The 15051-nt window shown below is 35.4% G+C and overlaps 1 protein-coding gene across 1 annotated transcript in view; it reads right to left on the reverse strand.

Moving 5' to 3' along the window:
- Window positions 1–15051, reverse strand: part of CHM (CHM Rab escort protein) — a 64956-nt gene that overhangs the window by 31485 nt on the left and 18420 nt on the right. The window contains exons 3-8 of the mRNA XM_086619639.1: window positions 13866–13938; window positions 12547–12671; window positions 8129–8504; window positions 6160–6276; window positions 5356–5476; window positions 2616–2841 (exon numbers count right to left, since the gene is read on the reverse strand). Coding sequence (XP_086475765.1) covers window positions 2616–2841; window positions 5356–5476; window positions 6160–6276; window positions 8129–8504; window positions 12547–12671; window positions 13866–13938 — 1038 coding nt within the window. The remainder of the gene's footprint in view (window positions 1–2615; window positions 2842–5355; window positions 5477–6159; window positions 6277–8128; window positions 8505–12546; window positions 12672–13865; window positions 13939–15051) is intronic.

Consider the following 15051-nt stretch of genomic DNA (forward strand, 5'->3'; position numbering starts at 1 on the left):
CGTTACCCCTTTGCTATACAGCCTGAACAGCATTCTTCAGATAATGCTCACTTTTAGCAAGACATAACACCCGAGACAGACCACATATAAAAATTGTGATTAATCCCCCAAAACAAATGTGATTGCCTCCTAAATTGTTCACTTAAAACCAAAGACATTTAGACTTTCTTTTGTATTAGAATGTTTGTAACACAAACCTTTTAAAAGTATAGTTAATTCTTGGTTTGACAGAGTAATTTGCTTCAACTATTAAAATACTCTCTTTATTGCAAGACTTACAATATAACAAAAAAAAAAAAAACAACCCTAAAATGCAGCAATCAATGGGCATAAATAGAAAGTTCAGGCCATCTGAAGAATTACTGTGATCACAGAACGATTTTCTGATAAGAGCATTGATAAGACTTCTAGACACCACTGCAGCTAACTCTCAAAATATGTTGCTGTTACAGATCAGAAAATTCCATGTGCCAGCTCTTAAACAAAACAAAGCCAAAGGGCTTTCAAGAATGCAAGAACAATTATATTGAGAAGAACCTACAGTGGAAAAAAATATAACTAAAATTCTAATTTCAGTTATTAAATTTGCTTTTTTCCCCAGGTGTTTGACGCCAAAGGTCTTCATTGCAAAACTTGCACTACTGTAATGGCTCTGATAATCTCCTCCCCCATGAAGCCCTATAAAGATAGAAAGACATCCATAACATCTACGACCACTAGTTCTATTGCATGCCTGTGTCCAAAGTACTCACATAAACCAGTTATTTTTCACACATTGCCTGTCCAAGCACCTCACTACGTAAGCCCACGTTTTTTAACATCTCCATACAAATATAGTTTAAGGTACAGATGAAAGGCTACTGACAAAAGATGTTACCCAATAACAACTCTACTCAGCGTGGCACAGAACAAGGCCTAGCTGTCTAATGAACTCACAGAAACATTAGGTAATCTACATATATACATCATATAGGACAGTTCCACGTGGTCTCCATCAGCTGTGAAGGCCAAATAAGACCTTCCACAATGCAGCCAGCAGCTGGTGCCAACCAGCAACTTTACAGATAGCGTTCATGAACTGTGGTAATTATTCCAGAATGTTTCTATCAACATATAATTGCCTCCATCCTATATGCTGCCAAATATGCTCAAGTTGCTAAAACCATTCTTTTAGCAGTAATTTAAGTACTGTTATAGAGAAGAAAAACAGAATCTATCACACGGACAAGACAGGAAGAGTGTCCAATAACATGCTGTAAACCAGAATTTCTTAAGAGCAGCACATAGGTAAAAAGCAGGAGGTGTCCACCACCAAAGAACAGAGCAGGCAGGTCTCAGCACTGCTATTTAAATGAATGATACACAAATACATCACTCGGACAACAAAATGGCCTCGCCATGCAATACTGCTTTTTCTAAACAGAGCTAATGTTTACTTCAGACCTACAGGTTACTACATTAAAACCCACATAGAACAGATGGAAAGGCTGCTTGCCAGCAAAAGAAAAGATAAAAAAAACCCTCAGCCTTTTAAAAGCCAGGTGAACTGCTGGAAACAAATGAAAATTAGAAGCGCCCACTGTCTGCACACGTATTCTTGATGGTCCCCAAAAGCACCCACCAACAAGAGCCCCGCTAGAACTACAATCCCTAGCACATTTCAGGAATCACACTGAAGACTACATGATCCCTGCCCACAGTTCGAGGGAAGGTGGAAGTGGATGTTGTTTTATCCTGGAATCAACAGGGTTTTTTTAATTACTTTCCAAGGCTCAAGTAGTGGAGAACATACGGCTGCTGTTTAAATGTCAGAACATAAAACTGCAGCCTGTACACGGCTGCATGTAACAGGGCTTCACCGTACCTTTTCTGCTCCTCAGGTTGTAAGTGGAAGCTTGTGATCTATATAGATGTACAAAATGATACCAAGAGAATAAGGACATGATTTCACAGAAGTTGCACTGTTTGTGTAAGTCTGTGATGTAACAAAGGTGAAAGAATTACATAAATTGTTTTATTTAATAATAAACTGGACACACGGCACAATTTCGCTTCTTTCAGAAAAATTCAGTTGGTTATTAAATATCTACCTGTGAATGGTAGATGCACTCTCAGCATTAATTAGTAACACAAACTGAAAACACGTCTCTTCCTGCAACTTCAGAAAGACTAAATCACAAATTTTCTCACCCTACCAAAACGCACAGTCATCCTTCTGGACAGACATCACTCCAAGTCTCCTCTGCCAGTTTTAAAAAGGGATAGACAGCTACGTATGAGTTAAATTATCTTTTAAATTATCCCTTTCTCTTTTTCTAGTACTTCTAGCTCTGCACATAGGCAGCCATCACAACAGCCAGCTATTACAAGTTGCATTTGTAATACGGTGAAAATTGTTTCAAAGTATTAGAGTAGCATAATTTCCAACATTTTTTTCTTCTCTTTCCTTTTTTTTTGGGGGGGAAGGGTGTAATTTCATAGCCAATGAAAATTCCAAGCAAATAAAACCAACATGACATCGTGAACATGATGATTCCTATTGCATGATATCTATCAGCATCAGGTTACCAAGGATCTCCTTTTCTGAAGACAGGTATTAGAAAAGTGAAGCTTACCTGCAGAAGCACTGTGGAATCTCTCCTTGACCATACAGAGGAAACAAAAATGGTGTATTGCCATAGCGGCCAAGGCACTGAAGAAATTTTTTTGTTGCCTGAAGACCTTCTAGAGTGCTGCAATCAGTCTCTGAAACCATTGCAATAGAGTGAAGGATGAAGTGCTGCAAGCTGGGTGTTAACTTTCGTGTTCCTAAGAACTCAGCAAACGTACTGTTGTCGTAGTCTGAGGAAAAAGTAAATTTAGGTAAAAGGTAGAGTTTAACATTTGTATTTTCTCAAATGCTCCAACTTAAACAAGTACTTTTCTATCTAAATAAACAAAAACAACTGAGTTTTTCAACAAACACATTGCTGAAAATGGACAATCCAGACCAATGAAAGTAAAAAAAAAAAATTACTCCCAGAAACTGAGTTTTCTCAGAAGACAGAAATATCGCCCCATTAAAATATTTCACAACAACGGAAACCCATTGTATGCGTGCATCTCTGACGGTCTAGAAAGCAACCTCTAAACGTGGCTTCATCTATTTGTTAGGCTTGATCTAAACCCATGTCTCAATCGTGTGAAAAAAGTGACAGACTGCAGACAAAAATCCATTGAGGTGCCTTGGGACACCTTTTCCTGTGAATTACCCAGAATATTACACCTGAACGACACCCATTCAAGAAGAGTATTGCTGAATCCAGACTGATATGGGTAGAGTGTATATTTATGCACCGAGAAGCCATTCACACAGAGTCTTAATCCAAAAATAAGAATATGTAATATTTATTTCAAATCAATGACTTGCTTGCAACAAACAAGTATGGACGAGACACAAAAAAAGACAGGGATGAGGAAGCACATCTCCCCTTTAAATTAATACTATTGCTGACACATTTTGAAATTCAAACAAATACAAGGCTTTCAGATGCTAAGAGAAGTGTTGCACATCATTGATACATCTCTGAAAAAACTTTAGTTATAATTAAATGTTTTTTTTTCCAGGAAAAGACTGTATTTAAGCAATAGTATACTTTCATACTATTCAGAAATCTGCTCTTAACAGTCATGGATAAATTCATAGGTAATTCAGAAACACTTCCATCAATGCTCAGATTAGTATCATCCAGCTATATATTCTGTTCAACATTCAAGCACTGTTTTATTACAGATATATCTTACTATCCTTTGTACAGCCATGCAGCAAGTCATAAAATAACAGGGTTTTTTTTGTTTTATCATTCTAAAAAATTCCAAAGTTTTTCCTCACTTCAGACTTCTTACATAACGCCAAATTTTACACGGAAAAAAGCTTCAAAAAAAATTCTTCACTATCATGAACTCTCCCTATGAAAAGTCTGCCTTCCCACAAACGTAATGATCTCACTAAAAGTAATTCTAAATTTCGGTGAAGTCTTTACATTAGACTAATCTGACTCAAAAGATTCTCAATTACTTCCCAGGTTATTTTAAAATGTAGGAACAACTGCAGGAACATGTAGGCAAAAATGCAGGAACTACCTCTGGAAGTAAAATAAATACCATGTCATTTAGGCACATGCATCAATGAATTCATTTAAAATTGATGTGGTGTCTCCTTTTTTTGCTTAATAAATTTTCTAAACACCACCTATACTCTCACTCTGAGCACCTTCACTTCTTCCATCAGCAGCAAACCTGAAATTACCTGTAATCTATAAATCACTTCAGTCTAATGAGTTTTTCCTCCTTCAGGAATTTCCAGAGTTCATCGCAGATTTTCCTTCTCCCAGTCTTACCACATAATTTTCAATATTGACCAATTCTCTCTTCTAGATCTTTTTCTTAAATCATTTTCTCTAATGTTTGTAACCTAATCTAAGGGTCTTATTCAAGTCATCAAACCGATACCAGTATCTTGACAATTGTTCCTTTTTAAGACTAGATTATTTCAAAAAGACTGTCTAGCCAAGCTACTGTTGAGCTACAACAGCACCGATATGCTTCAGTCTGAAATGTACATCAGCAGTTTAACTATTCCTCTTTCCTCATTATCTCTTTTTGACAGATTTCCTTTTTTTGCCTTAGTTTACTTTTAGACTCCAAGAACTGAGAACATCACTTCATTCTTTGTACCTTGACTGCATAAACCCAAAGCAGAGAGTGGGTTTCCATCACTCTCCTGTTAGTCAATCTTCCTCTTTGACCTGATGCTCATTGTTCTTTGCACATTATGGCTCAAATCTACCCAGATTATCTCTTATCTAAATAGGCCATCAGTTGATAAAGGAAGGCACTTTGAATTTGCCCTCTGTAACAGAAAGACATTAAATTACATTTACTTTCAAAGTTTAAAAATTCCATTTTCTCCATTTCTGACTTTGTGGCAACATATTGTGAAGATTTAGATATTATCAAAAAAAAAAAAAAACCAACCAGAAAAGAAAAATCCAGTACATCACAGCATATTAAAAAAATCCCTGGGAGGGGGAGGAAACACCTAAAAATGATAAAAAACATTTTGCAACCTTGCTGTAGTAAATAATTTTGCTGTTAAAGAAAAATGTAAATAATAAATGATGTGGGAACTAGAAGAGCAAGTGCTTAAGTAGAAGAATTTAACAATGAAGTTAAAAGGTCACAAAAAGGTCAAAGCATACTTTGAAAATGAATCCATAAAAATAAATTGTGTGAAAACACAGGAGAGCTATCAAAATTGTGCATAAGTGAATGAAGTAATACAGAGAGAGCGTACACTGTTCAATGAAACACTACCTTGGTATTCATCAGGGTGTTGTTCATAGTCCAAACAAAATGTCAAAAATTTCATCAGCATTCTCTTTTCCACCATAGTGAGCTGTCTGCTGTTGAAGACATCTGCTCTAGAACAAGGTACCTGAAAAATATTTTTTCACAATTTCATATACTTCCCATACTCCGGACAGGAAAAGCATCAAGCAACACTATAGTCTGACTACCTAACAAGTATTTTAAATTACTATTTTCTACCATAGCTATTTTCTTATATATTACTTGCCACTATTTTCTATTATAACTGTAACAAAAGTTACCAATTTTCCACAATAAAAATATTTTAAAATCTTTTTAAGTCTCTTCCCCTTTTTATTTCCCTTCAATTTCACTTTTATCTCTGATTGTAGAGTTAATCAAAAGAGTTTGTATTTATTAACTGTGCAAAAATCTCCTGTTGCCATTATGAGACCAATGACTTCCCTTCTAAGTAGCAGAAAGATAAATCAAGTCTATGCTAGGAATTTGAAAACCTAAAACCTGTGAATCTTTAAAAATTAACTGCCAAGTTCATAATGGTTTAAATTTTTGACCTGAGGCAAAGATTTATGTCAATAATTTACTGGATAGCACATTCTTACTTTGGCTTCTTTTTAAAATAAAATATCTATAACACATACACTCTTTTTCATTCCAGAAATGAAATAAAAATCAGAATCTTAAGGAAAAATATTAGCTTATTGTTACAAAACACTCAAGAAACCAATTTCAATCTTGACTTTAACAAAAGATGAGATTAAACATACACAATATATCATTTTACAATACCTGTTCTACTTTTCCTTCTCGAAAAGCAAGAATTCGTGTCGCGTTTTTAAACTCTGCGTATCTACTAACGTTCGACTTAATCAGAAGGTCAATTAACAGACCTCGGGAATAAAGCAACTGTACAGTGAAGAAAAAAAATGAGAGTGAGTAAAGAAAAAAATAAGAGTTTTCTTACACCAAAGGAAAACAGTGATACCAATAATATTCATCTGTAAGGTTTTTTCTTTATCTATCACACAGTGAAGTAAAATCTGAATAAAGGAATATCAAGATGTAGTATGTGCAAAATGAAATTAAATGAACTGAAGCAACCACGCAAGTGGAGGAGACTAAGCCCTCCCCAGGAGAGGAAGGGGGAAGGTCTCAGTCTACTAATTTGTGAGTCACAGCCCAAGACAATTTTTTGTATTGTCATCTTGGATAATTTCCTTGCATTGCACACTATATATCCTTGAACATCGCATTTTACAACCTCCATTTCGCAGTATCAGTACAGTACGGGACACAGTCTATGTCAATAATCACTAGTTGTTTCTTAAATTATCTGAAATTATAATGTTACACTTTCTAAATGTAAATTCCTTAAACCTTCAGTTAAAGTTTAGTCATATTCTGTTACCTTAATTTACAGTCTGTCTACCTTTACTCTTTTATAAGCTACAAATGCATTACGAAACACTGAAGGGACAGAAACACAACCGCTAACAGACGACATGTGTCTGAATTGAAAAGGATTCGAGATCAGTTCAAACATGCTTCAAGCCTCGTGGCCCCGAGTAACAGAATTTGCATGATCACACAGGAATTTTCCAGATAAAGGTTTACTGGAACACTAACAGGGACACTCTGAGGAAGTCTGTGTCCCAGTGCCAGAGAGAGAACAAGGCAAACTCCTCGGCTTGCCCTGATGACGACTCTTCTGTAAGAATTTTCTGGAATTCATTGCAATTAACACCATGTAACAGTGGCGCAGAAGAAGTACAAAAAGGATAAAAAGAAGTATTATCTGCTTAACCACTATACACAGACTATTGTTTTCATGATGTCGTTCCAATGATGCATGAAAGAGGTATCTACATTTGCAACACGGAGACAAAATTTGAAATAATGTGTTTTGTACTGTCTCCACAAAGAATTTGCTAAATTATTTAAGAAAGTTTTTTCCAGTTTCCAGAGGTTTTAACAATCTTTTCATGCAGAATATAAAAAGTACGCAATCAACTTTGAAAAAACATCCCATTGCAGAGTACACATACAGACTAAAACACAGAAATTCAGAAAAATTTCCATTAGACTTGAATTTGCAGGGCCATATCCATACACTGTGAAGTACATAAAAGGCAGATTATTTAAACAGAATGACAAATATATCTGATTAATAGTTTTTCCTCTAAGTAAAATGCACAGTAGTAGCAATTTGACACAAAAATAACTAATTTTAGTCAGCTTGTATGTTACAGATTAACTCTAACTATTTTTTCTTTCCATAAAATCAAGTGCAATTCAGTGCTTTAGTCTGAGTATAGAGAGACAATGAGAATTTCACAGAAAAATCTAAAACCCAGGAAGCACTCAAATAGCAAAATCATTTTTCATTTTAAAAACATCAAAGATCTGCACATAGATTGAGTTTCCTTGTTTAAAAATATAATTTTTTTTCATGGTACTATTTAAAAAGAACAATTTTGCAGGTATTACTTAAGGGCTACATATTTCAGGAAATTTACTTTTACGGACATATTTCTCAGCTATGTTTTATGGTCTCTTTGGTCAAAAACAAACACTAAAGACCACATATGAAACAGCTCTTGTTTGTTTCCAGGGTACTAATTCTTGCTTACTCAAGAGTGTCTTTTTTGCCTCAAAGGTACTGTGTCAGCCCTCCTCATCATAAAAGATAGTTTTTAAAAATTTCAGCATTTTAAGCCAAGTAAATGTACTCCTACGAAGAGAGTCATTCAGTTCCTACCTTGGAAACTAAATCAATATTAAACCTTCTGCCTTCTCTAACGATTTGGGAATATGTAACTTTCTTTGGTTCTTGGGCAGAAAGTTCTGAGGGTGCAGCTTCTGTTTTTCCCAGTTCCAGAGTGGACTCGCCCAAAGCCGTACTGCCAGAACTTTCATTCTCAGAGGTTGTTTCTGTGTCGTTCCCCTCCGTTGCACTTGCTGGCTCAGTGCCTGTAGCCCTTTCTGGTTCCTGGCTCTCCGCCTCCAGTAAGGTGCTCTCCGTTGGTGGGCACTCTTCTTCCAGTTCCTGAGCAGCCCCCTCAGCACCAGAGGCTCCGAAAACAGGCAGCTTTGGCAATGCACCAGCTTCTTCAACATCTTCAGCTGAATCCTGACTGATGAAAAACACAAGGGGAAGAAGGGGGGAAAAAAATCTTTTAAAGAGTCTTAAAAACTTGTTTAAAGTTTTGAATCAGGGCCAGAATGAAAACCTCAAGCATTTCAATGAAAAGCATTAAAATTTCTTTATTCTCGCCAAATCAGGTGTACCACCCACTAAAGAATTCTGGTTCTTTGACTGCAAAGCTATAATTCAAGAGTACTTTTACTGAGGAGGGAAAAAAAAAAAAAAATAAAAAATTGAGTTCTTATTTTACATGGACTCCAAAGACTGAGCTTAAAATGGAAATCAAAACTCTCATGGTGAAACACAATACGCAGCTACATAAACAAAAGAAATATAACATTTTAAAGAAGAAACAGTACAGCAATTTGATTAGGTCCTTCCTATGGGTTAAAAAAAACCTTTGAAATTGAAATGCAAAAATGCATTCAAGTCATGAAGCTCAGCTATTTTAAAACCCAAACTCACTGAAGAAAGCAGAGGTGCTTTACACCACGGAGACTACTTTGCATCTAGTATTACAGCAAGTCGGTAAGAGCAGCATGGAATTTTGACCAGAAGTTTAAGCAAAACTTTCAGATTACTTTTTCAACTCTGACCTTGCATTCTGATGAGTTGTTCACCTACCAGCCAGACAAACAAAGGTCCTTCGTGTAGCAATGTTATTTTTATGCCAGTGTAACAAATTTGTGGACAGTAGAGGAAGGCAAGCAGTCAAAGGAGGGACATCACCACACAACATTTCCTCTGTATAGTCCATTTCCTTTTCACCTCACAATTCTTTAAAATCCCTCTTACAAAGCAGACCTCCACTTTTAATCTCATCTACTTTTTATCTTGAACTTCAATGACATCTACCTCAGAAAGCAGTACTTTTGAACTCAGAATTTTAGTTCATACTACCAGCTGAGATGAATCAAATCAGTGTCATTGTAAGTGAAAGGAGCTCAGCAATAATTTCCCACTATCTTTTTATCTTTGTACCACAAGCCATTAATGCACTGAATAAACAATTTAATCTTGGCTGAAAACTAATGAACTATGATTTTAAAGGTGACCTGCAAACATACAGCACAAAATTCCAATAACAGGACAGTTAAAATTCACTGAACAGTAAGGAATTGTTCAGTATATATATAAAAACACTCCCTCACACATCTGTGGCTTTATAGATGGAAGCAGAAGGCAGGATGTCTGTTAAAAGAGGGGACAAAATCCCTGTATCCTTTAAAAGTCGCTCCTCACTTATGAACTCGGGGAGCTCACACAGGCTCATGAAAGCAAGAGTTTGGAAAAAGTGTTTCAGTTTGTGCACAGCCACCAGGAAGCACTTACTCATGACTGGGGTAAAATATTGCCCTGGGAAACACAGGAACTGCTACAAGGAAGCACTAATGAAAGAAGTCTGTTGCTGTACATTAATTACGTCTTTTTACTTCGTTTTGCAAGCATTAAATATAAAAATATCAAAGAAAAGTAAGTACTTTCGTCCTTTTTTTTTTCTTTTTAAAGTAATCTCTACTAAAAATCCAGATGAAAGTCAATTAAATTTTGGGTCTCTGTCCAAATTTTTTTTTTTTTTTTAAGGAATTTGGAACACAATTTGTGAGAACTGCAAAAGCCGTTGCCATTAATGCAACAACTAAGAATGAAGCTTTTATTTAACATACCCTTAAGCTTTTGATAAACACAAAAATTCAGAGGAAATTTGTCTTTCTACCTTTTCCCAAGCTCAATGTACAGGTCAATCTCATTTTAAACATACTTAATGATTACTTTTTAAATCAAAATACAATTTGGATTCACAATGCATTGTCTTTTTTTCTGCATAATTCTGAAAAAGCAATGTAACAGAAATGTTATATTTACATATTTTAAATCTCTATTCAACTCCCATTAATGAATATGTAAATCTGCATGATTTGCAGCTCTGTGCATTTTATAACGAAAGCCTAAAAACTGTATATAATCTAAATTCATGACAACCTTCCTATAGGAACAAATATCCCTGAATAATGTAAGAATTGTCTACAAAAATCACTCAAACTGAACTTTTGTACAGACAATTCTTCTCCTAATTCAGAAAAAAATAATACATCTGCAGACAAATTGTTGTGTAAATTCAGAATATTATCTTCCACCATTCATCAATTAATGGTACTAACAAAGGAATATCTTAAAATGAATGTGTCTTATTAATGCCTTGTAACAGCAACCCCTTCAGATAGGTCAAATGAAAAATTGCCAACCAGCTGGTTAATTTATTCAGCACAGGTGTTCACTATTTATTTTTCAGCCATTTGCCTTTTTTCAATCCAGCTTGTTGTAGACACAGTATTCTTTTCCTTTGATGGATGCACTTTGTTCTAAGGCCATTCATTTCAGATTTGCACTGTGTATATTATACTGCTACCCAGCTGTTTATTCTTTCAAAATAAATGTTTAATGGTTACTTCATAGGAGTTATAAAAGTTAAGCAAAAACAACAGAATCTAGCCAGAACGTGTAAATCGTCGGAAACACAATAATTGACTCTCTCAGAAAGTTTGAAGTTATTTTGGGAAACTTTTTCTTTGCTAGGTTTATTAATGTTACCATTCTTTCTTGCGGGTTTTGGGAGTTTTTTGGTGATAATCAAGAGACAGCATTGTACTGCTAGTCTAAGTTAAATGGTTAAAAGTAGAAACTTGTGTTTTGTCCTGACTCAAGCATAATGCACACTTCTACAAAGTGTGAAATCTTTGTACTAGGGGACTCATTTTTGAGCTGGCCACCTATCAATATCACATAGTCTTAGGAAAATCATATGCAAAGTTAAAAGATTATGAAACTTTTGATCTCATACTGGTTCTGAACAATATTTATTGTGGCAACAGGATTACAATTACAATATTAAAGTAATATTACTTTAAAACATGCATAACATTTTATCTGCAATACAGCCAAGCAGCCACTACTGTACAATACAGAACATGGGAATACTCTGAGTCTATGACCCTCAGACTATATTAGTAGAATTTACACTTTTTTCCTACCTAGGATGTTTACAGAAAAGAAATACATGTTTCTATACGAATACCTGCCAATGTTTCATTCAGCTACATACGATGGCATCTAAGTGATTCAAGGTTAAACTTACACAACCATCCTAAAGAACCTTTCAGGGAGGTTCAGTTCAGTGCAAAATCCAAAAGATTAACGTGATAAATGAATACAAAAAAATGGCTTAGTTTTCAATTGAGGCCCGCACAACTTCTGTTCGTTATTACTATGCTCATGTGCTATTCAACATTATTACTTCAACATTATAATGTTCTCAAAAGTAAATATGTGTATTTCAAACTCAGCACGCATTTTTGCATTTTGTATGTAAAATAAGAGCTGAGTTACCTCACTTCAAAAATAGAAAGAAGGTGACAGTCCCAAATTATAATTGCCAGGAGCCTTTGACCATGCAATTCCTTCTAAAGCATCATGGGTAAGCACTGTTTAAGGAGTCAGTTAAACCCACTGAATATAAAAATGGCAAAGGGCAAATATTACATTATCATTTTAGCACAATTTAGTATTTTACAGTTACAGTACTACTGTCCATTTGTGTTCCTGTTCTTGTGTACCTACTTCATTTTATGTGCGCTTAAGAGTTTAACATTTTGCTAAGAGAACAGCAGCTTTTAGCCAAATTAAGTACGGAAAAGTTTAATAGATGGGAGTGCATAGCTATCTGCTACTACTAATGGCTACAAACACGACATTTCTGTTTCTTACTCAGAAGTAAATTACCAACTTACAAAGTCAGATAACAAACTATATTGCATCCAGGTAAGGTCGCTCAAGAAGGATCAGTTAGCTTCAAATGGAGTGCAAGTGATTTAAAAACAACACCAGGGCATTAAGAACATTTTAGAGGTCATGCTTACTTTGAGACAACATACAATATGGTAGTGTGGTGAAATTCCTGAAGCCAGAAGCACAACATGATTATGTACTCTGGGCATACAAAATTGTCTGTATATTTCTATATTTATACTTACTCGCCAAAGCAGAAGTCTTCTACATGTTGAATAGTTTTATCCTTCTTGCTAAGAGAAATAGCTTCCTCATTCTCAAGGATCAGTTTTCTCCAATCTTCACATTCATCAGTGGTATCCGTCTTTTGCTTACAAAGAACAATTATAAAATCACATTTTATACTGTGCTTGCTGTGCTTGAACTATAAATCTCTGGAGTCGCAAATAATTTTTTGTACCATCTTATATTAAAAAAAACAAAACCAAACAAAACATCTTGACTGTCTTAATGTTTTTTCTATTCAGATTTTTTGAGTTAAAAGTTAGAGATGGTTACTTCATTAGAGCATGCCAATATTTGTACTACTTTACTAGCTCTACTAACCTTAAAATACAGTGTCAAATGAAACACAAGTTTTAGTAGAGTTGAATATAACTTTGAAGACAATTTAGTAAAAGACAGGTTTGCCACAGCCAGGATAGTTCCAAATTTTGTGACCAAACTCTTTGAATGGAGACCACACGAAAAAATACAGTGATTTGGGTATTATATTAATCTGACCATGCAGGAATCTCTAAATCATGTAACAGAACCCTGAGAATATTAAGTTCTGGCATTGAGCAACTCGACTGATTGCACCAGAGGCAGTACTGTGTAACAAATAGGCACGAGACTGAACTGAAAAAAAATCTTCTACAGACCAACAGGGTCATAATGCTTCAGTAAATAATACGAACATCCATTTGCTAATACAGTCCAAGTGCTCAATCTCCTAAATAAATATCCTCTTCAGAAGATTTCTAGCGGACAGTCATGAATTAGATAAACTTTGGGCATTGAAAAACACACTATCAACATTAATCTTTTTGCCCTGGTTACAGGACATTTCGATGGAAGGATCCAACAGGCACCTTTCTCTCTGTTAAGAAGAATCAGTTGAAAGCACACAAGAAAAACGAAAGGGACTGAAACATCAGACAGTGGAAAATAATCAAACAGAAAATGGAAAAGACCAGATTATCATTTACAGAAGGTGCTAGGAAAGGAATCAAAACAAAGTGTAGTTGCTTCTACAAAAACTCAAGAACCCAAGAAGTGTAACTGAGCATTAGACTGTGTGTTCTCAGATAAGAATATTAATAAAGCGGGCATATCAGAGTCCTAGAATGCTAGGCCAGGTGGTTAAGCCTTAACCAGTAAAGCTGGAAACTACAAATCTCTTTGATCAGTCAAATTACCAAAGAGAAAGAGCATTGTGGTGATTTGTCTTGTAAAAAATTAGACAAAGAATCAAGATTTATCATTAAGGAACATTAAGAGAAGTCATTTGGGAAAATTTTACCTGGTTTTCTTTAATCCAGGACAACAATCCTGAAAAACTAAAGCTGGCCCAGTTTCCACCATAGTAATTTCTCCTGTAAAAAACCAAAACAAAATGAAAAAACAACAGTGAAACTTGAGGGACAGAAAAAACATAGCTTTTTCAAGTATAAAGAAAAAATAACGAAATGTGAGACATTTGAAATATTTTCTATGACAGTTTTTACAGATGCAGAATATAAAGATTGGTATGATATTTCACAACTCTGAACAAGATGCAAGACTTCTGCTTTCACTCATTTGTATGCACCTCTGGCCAAACAAGACCACAGTCCAAAATCAAAATGAAAAATGCTGAGAAAAGCACATAGGATGCTATGAACGAAAGGAAAATAGAGATAATACTGCTTCTTGGCCAAGACTGATTCTACACCTCTAACTCAACCATGTACATCACTATGGACATCTTGACTGAGTGTGGAGCCAAGCCAACAAGGCTGCCAGTTTCAACTGGGTTCTCAGAAAAGCCAGTTCAAGTTTTCTGGGTCTGTACCACACTCCAGTTTCAGGTTCTGGCAGGACCTCACCGCTCTGTAACACGAGCCCAGCCACGCTGCTGCTGGTTGAAGCTGGTGTGCAAGGTAAGATAATTGCACTGCATGCCACTTCTGAACCAACAGCACTTCCTGAGGTGGCCGTGCAAAGGGGGTTAAGTAAACTGGAACTGGGTCCAGCACAAACCACATCTCTATATTTGAAATAATCCATTATTTCAAATAAAGGAAAGTTCACTCCGTTGTTTATCTACTGCTTACAGAACGGATTATGCTTATTACAGACTGTTAGGATGCTCTGGCACAATTCTATTGAACTGCATATACTGCAGGTGGAGCCAAAGGAACTGATTTGTACAAAAGCATGATCCTTCCCTGAGTACCTTTCAGTATATATTTATCACCTTCTTTCTGGAAAAATATCAGTTTACCTCTTGGAAAAATATCAGTTTACCTCTTTCAGATCACATAAAATTAATAGTTCTGCTGTTAATCAAAGAAAGTCTCTACTTTTCCTTTTTTTGTGAATTTTTCTATTAATATTTCTCTAAACATCAGTTGGATTAATTAGCTTTTGTTATCGTGCATAACATCTTAAATATTTAACAACTCTGATAGGAAAAATAATAGAGCACTTATATTTTTTTTAAAAAT

This window comes from Tauraco erythrolophus, chromosome 13 (genome assembly GCF_009769465.1).
Source record: "Tauraco erythrolophus isolate bTauEry1 chromosome 13, bTauEry1.pri, whole genome shotgun sequence".
NCBI classification, from domain to species: Eukaryota; Metazoa; Chordata; class Aves; order Musophagiformes; family Musophagidae; genus Tauraco; species Tauraco erythrolophus.